The sequence below is a fragment of the Theobroma umbraticum genome, unplaced genomic scaffold (genome assembly GCF_002168275.2).
Source record: "Theobroma umbraticum cultivar Fairchild unplaced genomic scaffold, ASM216827v3 scaffold_4.1, whole genome shotgun sequence".
NCBI classification, from domain to species: domain Eukaryota; kingdom Viridiplantae; phylum Streptophyta; class Magnoliopsida; order Malvales; family Malvaceae; genus Theobroma; species Theobroma umbraticum.
In genome coordinates, this window is record NW_018397258.1 from 6,454,911 (window position 1) to 6,462,945 (window position 8,035).

At 40.6% G+C, this 8,035-nt stretch overlaps 2 protein-coding genes across 2 annotated transcripts in view; one reads left to right on the plus strand and one right to left on the minus strand.

The window, feature by feature from the left end:
- The first annotated feature begins 290 nt into the window (after positions 1-290).
- Positions 291-5,909, plus strand: TT8 (basic helix-loop-helix (bHLH) DNA-binding superfamily protein). Its single transcript, XM_021423865.1, has 8 exons — positions 291-826; positions 959-1,213; positions 2,678-2,774; positions 3,164-3,178; positions 3,309-3,365; positions 3,449-4,013; positions 4,699-5,597; positions 5,678-5,909. Exons 1-8 carry the CDS (start codon positions 723-725, stop codon positions 5,756-5,758), a joined length of 2,073 nt encoding a protein of 690 aa, XP_021279540.1. The 5' UTR covers positions 291-722; the 3' UTR covers positions 5,759-5,909.
- A 142-nt stretch (positions 5,910-6,051) lies between these two features.
- Positions 6,052-8,035, minus strand: part of UVH6 (RAD3-like DNA-binding helicase protein) — a 6,416-nt gene continuing 4,432 nt past the window's right edge. Inside the window, exons 8-12 of the mRNA XM_021423864.1 lie at positions 7,916-8,005; positions 7,681-7,759; positions 7,497-7,573; positions 6,967-7,075; positions 6,052-6,465 (exon numbers count right to left, since the gene is read on the minus strand). Coding sequence (XP_021279539.1) covers positions 6,346-6,465; positions 6,967-7,075; positions 7,497-7,573; positions 7,681-7,759; positions 7,916-8,005 — 475 coding nt within the window. The 3' untranslated portion in view covers positions 6,052-6,345. The remainder of the gene's footprint in view (positions 6,466-6,966; positions 7,076-7,496; positions 7,574-7,680; positions 7,760-7,915; positions 8,006-8,035) is intronic.

Sequence of the window (8,035 nt, forward strand, 5' to 3'; positions counted from 1 at the left end):
TTCGCCACCTAATCCAACTACACGCTCTCTCTCTTCGAAGATGTAAACAGCGAAGAACGCACGCTCGTAAGCTGAAGGGCGAGACCACGCAACTAACAAAATCCACGCACACACCGTAACCTTGTCAGCTTTCATCAAACTGTCTGGTAGACCGACCAGTCAAATCTCATTTCTCAGACAATATCAAAGATGGTACTGTCGCACTTATAAACCCTAACTACTACTACTACTAAATTTTGTATTTTCTTTTTTTTTTAAATTTATACACATCAATCTCTAAGCTAACGGCCCTTCAATTTTTCTTTCTTTCATCGATTTCATATTACAAAGTAGGTCATTTCTTGGGCAACTAAAACAAATCTCTCCTCAAAGTCATCTACCTTTTAAATCTTTCTGTGCCATTCTTTTCTCTCTCACCTGTTGGTCTCTTCTTCTGCTATACACCTTCTCTTCCTTCCTCGGACTTCTCTGTCTACCCTTCTTTTTTCTTCCTCCTTTTTTTTTTTCTTCCTTTTTGCAGTTAGGGACTAAAGGGTTCTTTGATTTCAACTGGAGATGATGATAGGATGATTGATGATTCTCGTTTCTGTTTCTTTACTAATCTTAGTGGCTCCAAAGGAATTTTTTTTCCTTTGTTCTCTTTCTGACATTAATATTCTTGCTCAAATTTGAAAGCTAGTAAACATTGGAAAGATAGTAAAGTTGTGAGTAAAGTTGGAAGAATGGCTGCGCCGCCTAGTAGCAGGCTTCAGAATATGTTGCAGGCGGCGGTGCAATCAGTTCAATGGACGTACAGTCTTTTCTGGCAAATTTGTCCACAACAAGGGTAAACTTTTTCCTTCCAAAATACTAATCCATAACTATACTAATTCTTTACCTCTTAACTACAATTGATTTCGTGTGTTGGTTCTGCTTTCCTGAAAATTTTGTGATAATGATCAATTTGATTGTGTTTTAGGATCTTAATATGGTCAGACGGATACTACAATGGTGCAATTAAGACTAGAAAGACAGTACAACCTATGGAGGTTAGTGCCGAGGAGGCATCTTTGCAAAGGAGCCAGCAGCTTAGAGAGCTCTATGAGTCATTGTCTGCAGGAGAGACGAACCAGCCAGCCCGGCGACCTTGTGCAGCGCTGTCACCGGAGGACTTAACCGAGTCCGAGTGGTTCTATTTGATGTGTGTCTCCTTCTCTTTTCCTCCCGGAGTAGGGTAAGTTCTCCCATAATAGCTTTCTTCACATAGCTAGTTAGCCAATTGACTTTTGTGCTCTCCTTTCTATCATTCATTTCACTTGTTTCCGTTAACTTTAACCTGAATTACTTATTCTAGAGAACCTCAGTGCTCGAATCTGTAAGTAAAAGTAGAAAAAACTTATGGGTGGATGATCTATTTTGTTTTACACTCTTTGTCAGTAGACAGAAATTTTCTAAGATGCCTATTCTCTTCTATTTGTCTTAAAACTCTTCTATAAACAATTCAAAGTTTCCATTCCAAGATAGTAGGGCATTTATCATATTGAGCACACAATTCAATTCTTTTTTCCTATTTGAAGAGAGCAAAGTAAATAATGGAGTAGCCCTTCTTCCTCATTCATTACTGACCAGTGTAAGAACCAAGAAATGAGTCGGTCGCTGTGGGACTGTAGTTGCTGGAATGGTCAGTGAGGCCATTGCATACAAGAAGAGTAAATGAGACAGTTAGGATCACTATGGCAGCTGTAATATTAAAGTGGTAGATTGAAGAATTAATTAATCTACATCCGAGACCACTGTTATAGATGTAGTAAATAGTGACCATTTTTTTTGTCCTGTGAAGAAGTTGATCCACGGGTCTTGGTTTTAAGGCATTGATGCAGGTTCATGTGCCTTTACAAGAGGTTAGGTGAGAGCCTTCATATCGTCGTCTTCTTCATTTTTAGACGGCGTTAGGAGATTCTCGTGTTTTTCTTGCAATTTAATACTGAAAGTTAACTTGCTTGAATTTGTCTTTTGACAAATTTAAGACTGAAAACTGCTCAAGGGGCTCTTGAGGAATATATTCCAGAAACTGTTGTCAAGGGACTTGAAATGGGTAAAGTAGCAGTAATAAGTTGATTTTACATATTGATTCACTGTCACCGAATGTTTTCTACTATGAGGAGGCTACTCCGGCAGAAAGAACCAAATGCCATAACCCTTGAAACCCACCTCAGCGACCACAGTAATCATTGCTCCGAAACTTTCCAAGATAAGATTTAGTATGAACTAGTAGCTTTCAGGCCTGCAATCCTTTTTTTTTTTTTAATTCTTTAAAGCCTCGTTTAATGTCCAAATCATCCTTGCATTACTCTTCGAGGGCAGATGAGTAGGCTTGTCTCATTACCAAGAACAAGAAACTTTACGTAGCACTAGCAGTATATATTGAGTAATGGCAAGGATGCTCCACTATCACGTTGCAAAACTGTGAACCGGTGTTTTGCAGATCATGAAAAGAAGACATAACCGAATGTCTTCATTAGCTACAAGAATTTGGCTTTATTTTCTTTTTTGCTACCTTAAATTAAAGAGCTCGTAAGTAATATTTCTTTTCTTTCTTCAATTCTCTAGCTAATCAATATCTACAGTATTTATCTTGTATTCAAACATATATATATATATATATACAAGAACATCAAAAATGGGTGGTGATATGCAGGTTACCAGGCAAGGCATATGCAAGGAGGCAGCATGTATGGCTTACAGGTGCAAATGAGGTTGACAGCAAAACCTTTTCAAGAGCTATTCTCGCCAAGGTATCATTACATTGCCTTTTCCTAATTACAAGGTTATAATTTCATAAAGCCATGCTGGTCTTACTTATAATATATATGTACAAGTGCGTTCGACTAGTTTTTATATCTGAATTTGGAGCTTCCTGCTGGGATGAGTTGCCTTGCTTTTCTTATCATCATTGATCAGAAGCAGGCCATGCATTTTTTGAGCCAATGATGTATCACTGGGTCACCACCTGAAAAGAATGTACTTGAGGGGTTCAATAAGAAAAGCATGGATGAACTGCAACATAGTTAATTATCTCTTTCAAGAAAGCTTGCTCTTTGTTTCTTATACTTGATTTCAGTGCACTAACTGTATCACATCTTCTTGTTTGTCAACGTAAATAATGCCGTACGGGTTGCAACAGAGTGCTCGCATACAGGTATATCTCCTGATGATCCCATGCAGATTAAAAATTAAAGGAATGCTTACTGAGCACTTCTCTCTTTCATTCTTCTTGTATATTTAAGAGTAAAATTGAAGCATTTCATTTTTGTTGTTTTTTGCTGCAGACTGTGCTTTGCATTCCCCTTCTAGATGGAGTCGTTGAACTCGGCAGTACAGAAAAGGTGATTTAAAAGCATTCACTTTGTAACGTTAAATTCTTCTTGTATATCTCCTGACAGCAGATCGGAATTTAACGTTATTTCAGGTCCAAGAGGATCTAGGGATGGTCCAACATGTCAAAACCTTCTTCACTGATATTCACAACCAAAATCCTCCCCCGCCAAAACCTGCTCTCTCCGAGCACTCTACTTCCAACCCCGCCACCTCCTCAGACCACACCCGCTTCCGCTCTCCTTCCATTCCTCCCATGTACGCCGCGGCAGACCCTCCAGTAAACGCTAACCAAGAGGACGATGATGATGAAGATGAAGAAGAAGAAGAAGAAGATGACGACGAAGAAGCACCCGAATCAGACTCCGCCGAAACCGGTCGAAACAGCCAACAAGTCCCCGCACAAGACACTCAAGCTGTAGCAGCCGCAGCGGAGCCAAGCGAGCTAATGCAGTTGGAAATGTCAGAAGATATCAGGCTAGGGTCCCCAGACGACGCATCAAATAACTTGGACTCAGATTTCCATATGCTAGCAGTGAGTCAAACCGGGAACCCGGAGGACCAGCAGAGGCGAGCCGAGTCATTTAGGGCCGAGTCGAGTAGGAGGTGGGCAATGCTACAGGAACCAACGGGCAGTAGCCTTCAACCACCATGTTCAGGTAAAGAGAAAATGATAGTTGGACTCGTTATAAATTTTTTTAACGCACTGTCAGCCAATAAGAAGAAATCTAGTGCAAAATCTTGGTTGAAACATAGATGGCATCATGCCCGACAAAAAATGGATTCCCTAGAATGGTTTCTAAATTGTGGGACCCAAATTGATCGTCTCACTCGCTTGATGAGGGTGTGGAATGGATGCGCCTGTCCAGGCACATGGTCTTCACTCTCCCGCAGAAAATGCAAAAATTTACCCATGTGGGGACTTTGGTCCCAGTTGGGGGGACAAATCAGATGGCTTTTTGTAAGCAAGAGCGTTGGAAATCTCTGATTCTAGGGGTGGAGTTGAGGCTTTGAGCAGAAACGGCGTCAGCGTCAGGCTGTGATAAACCCTTTTCCTCAGCGTACTTAGAAATGCCTGGGGTGGGGTCTGGCGCACTTTCTTGCAACCTGCCCAATCGCTTTGACGAAGCGAATTTCAACTAACCCAAAGAAGATCCGGTCCTTGTGGTTGACAAAAAGGCCCCTCATTGACCGCATAAATTCTTGCTTCCTCACCCATTAATATTAACATTTTCACAGGGATATGACAGATGGCACGCAAATCAACCCTAGATTAATTTGTTCTTCTTCTTTTAGTTTAGTCTAATCAATTCCCATTTTGCTTTGATTTTGGATATCCTCCAGGGCCCCCGCCATTGGATGAACTGTCTCAAGAAGACACCCACTATTCTCAGACTGTCTCCACCATCCTCCAAAACCAACCCGCTCGTTGGGCCGACTCATCGTCAACCGGCTACGCCACCTACTCCACCCACTCAGCATTTGCCAAGTGGACAACCCGTTCGGACCTCCACCTCCACGTGGCAGTGGAAGGCACGTCCCAGTGGCTCCTCAAGTACATTCTATTTAGCGTGCCATTCCTCCATAGCAAATACCGCGACGAGAACTCGCCAAAGTCACGTGACGCCGACGCCGGCGCTCGGTTCCGCAAGGGAACCCCACAGGACGAACTCAGCGCCAACCACGTGCTCGCAGAACGGCGACGACGCGAGAAGCTCAATGAGCGGTTCATTATACTAAGATCCTTGGTTCCGTTCGTTACTAAAATGGATAAAGCTTCCATACTCGGGGACACCATAGAGTACGTGAAACAGTTGCGTAAAAAGATTCAAGAACTGGAGACACGTAACAGGCAAATGGAAGCTGATAAACAACGGTCGAGATCAGCGGATTCACTGCAGAGAACGAGCAGTTTGAAAGATCAGAGAAGTGGGGTGACGGTGTCAGAGCGGGCACGATCGTTGGGCCCGGGGACAGGGTCGGATAAAAGGAAGATGAGGATAGTGGAAGGGAGCGGCGGTGGACAAAAGCCGAGGACGGTGGAGTTGCCGCAGGCTATGGAAGAGACGTCGGTGGAGGTGTCAATAATAGAAAGCGACGCGTTGTTGGAGTTGCGATGCGCGTATAAGGAAGGGCTGTTGCTTGATATAATGCAGATGTTGAGGGAACAGCTCCGGATAGAGATAACGGCGGTTCAGTCTTCTTTGAATAATGGGGTGTTTGAGGCGGAGTTGAGAGCCAAGGTGAATGACTTTTTACTGCAAATTGGCTTGCTAATCAATCTAATTAACAAAGACTGACGGTTATGTTTTGTGAATGGCAGGTGAAGGACAATGTCAACGGGAAGAAGGTGAGCATAATGGAGGTGAAGAGGGCAATAAATCAAATAATACCTCAATTCTAAGTTTTTGGATGTAGATTATTTATCCCAATACTGACTTTTTAGTTAACAGTGTACAATTTTTTGTTTTCAAGTAGGTTGAAGCGGTCATTTCTTAACTGTAATAATCTCTAATGTAACATAAAATGAAATGAAAGAAGAGATGATGTACCAATTCCAAGTTGCTCCCCCTTTTTGCTTTCCAACGACAGATGAGCAATCATTACGTCTTCTTCACTAACGTTGCACTCTCCTTGTCGAGATCCTTCATGCTCGCCGCACGTTTTTCAGAGAGAAACCAGAGAACTTGTCGGTTGCCAAGGGCTACCCGGAATACTAATAACTCATCATTACAATTAAATACCTTTGTATTTTGTTTTTACTCATTTGGTAATGCTATTGCATACCAACCCCCAACCAGGCAAAAAACAAAAAGGCTTAATAAAGCAGTTGAACAAAAAGCAACTAATGAGCAATCACTCTTGCAACTACTTAAATTTGCAGCCTATATGTGCCATGAATTCGCTAAATAAATGCCAAAATTTCAGGACTTTAATATAAAACACGGATATACACACTAGACTCAAAATTTGTTCATGCCAGAGACATGCTTAATACAACATTTCATGCATGCTTCCATCACCCATCTTCTCCAAGTCCTCTTGTGATAGTAAAGTCTTCCTATCACTGCCACCGGTCTTGTCATAAGGTTGAGCCATTTTTCTAAGGAACTGCACCAGAAAAAGAACGCCCAAGTTACACCCACATTGTGAAATGTCTAGCTCCTTATTTTCTAATATGGTAATTCCTGTATTTGAATATTTAGAATATGTCATAAGTCAATCTCATCATATACAGAAAAACCTAAACAAGATTTCAACCTTTTTCTAGGGTGCACACAAGTTCACCTTGTGGCTTCCTTCTTTTTTTTTTTGTATCAAACCACCTATTAAAGACACATAAGCAGTTGGACATGCCTGCAGTGCATTTATGATCTCACCACCTCAGCGATTCAAAGAAAAATTATTGCTTTAAAGGAATTAAAATTACTTCAAATGTCCAAAACTACTCCATTTCATAATTCAATTCTTAATTTAGCTCATCATATATGAACTACATCAGACCAAACCTCAATATGTAAGCTGTTTATATTAAAACTATGTTATAGTCTATAAGACATTTGTATCTCTCCAAAGTGCTAACAATGTCAAATAAACAATAAAAGGACACACCTCTCTTGCTATATGCAGAGCCATGTCAGTGCTCAAATTCAGGTTTGCATCTCGTAAGTGAGACAGTATCCAACTTGGCAATTTTGAGCGCTTATCATGTCGGCTGTACCTGCATTAATTTAAATCAACTACTGTGAGCTGAGCAGGAAAGAAATATCATGCCAAGATGTTATCAAACCAAAAAGAGAGTAAGATATAAAGTCACCATGAGCAGTCTAAAATGGGTCAAGCTGTCATCTGACAGAACCCTATAAGCTTTATTATTGGCTTCTTACTAGATAAAAACATGATGAACACCAAATTATTCCTCAAAAAGAAACAGATTCAGTAAAAAACCAACACACTCCCAGGCTCCATAACATAGCCCTCACGAAAAGTAATTAAAAGAATAATAGCTTTTAAAAGGTTATAAACTTTAGGAGGGTACAAAGGGGCAGAAAAATCAACAGCCATAAAATAAAGACAATAAAAATTCTAAGTTTCAACTGATTTGCATATAAAACGAAAAAAGAGAGTCAATAGATATATACCTTTTATCAGCAAATATCATCATCCCATAATCAGCCTTTGAACGGATAACTCGACCCACACATTGAGCAGCTTGCCTCTGCTTAATGAAATCAAATTATTCAGTTGTCTCAGAGAAGACTTCATAACTATATGATCAAGTAAATCCAAGTTTCTTTTAGGACAAAGATAGATGTAGAATCATACCAAGGCATCAAAAGTAAGAAAATCTCCTTCCTTTATCTGGAATGTATCTCGTAAGTACTCCAACCTTGCCAGCAATATTCTGCAAGCAGACCCAGGTTTATTGACATGCAGGCATAGAAAATATAACAAATGATAACTTAATTTGTAAAGCTGTTGTATCTGTAGATCACCTATGCCTACAAGTGAAAAAAGAAAACTGGAAACCACAAAGGCATAATCATATGATGAAACTCACTTGCTCAATGTATACTGGAAAGGAACACCAAACATGATTACCAGTCTGCCATAATGTCGATCAAAATCTATACCTTCAGCAACCTTTCCCCTGTAACATACATAAGCATTCAGGGTGATT

Excerpts from the sequence above, each read along its gene's own strand:
- TT8 (XM_021423865.1), top strand. The coding sequence starts at position 723 with ATGGCTGCGCCGCCTAGTAGCAGGCTTCAGAATATGTTGCAGGCGGCG. Across the intron at positions 4,014-4,698 it reads CCTTCAACCACCATGTTCAG|GGCCCCCGCCATTGGATGAA; the intron begins GTAAAGAGAAAA and ends GATATCCTCCAG. Across the intron at positions 5,598-5,677 it reads AGGCGGAGTTGAGAGCCAAG|GTGAAGGACAATGTCAACGG; the intron begins GTGAATGACTTT and ends TGTGAATGGCAG.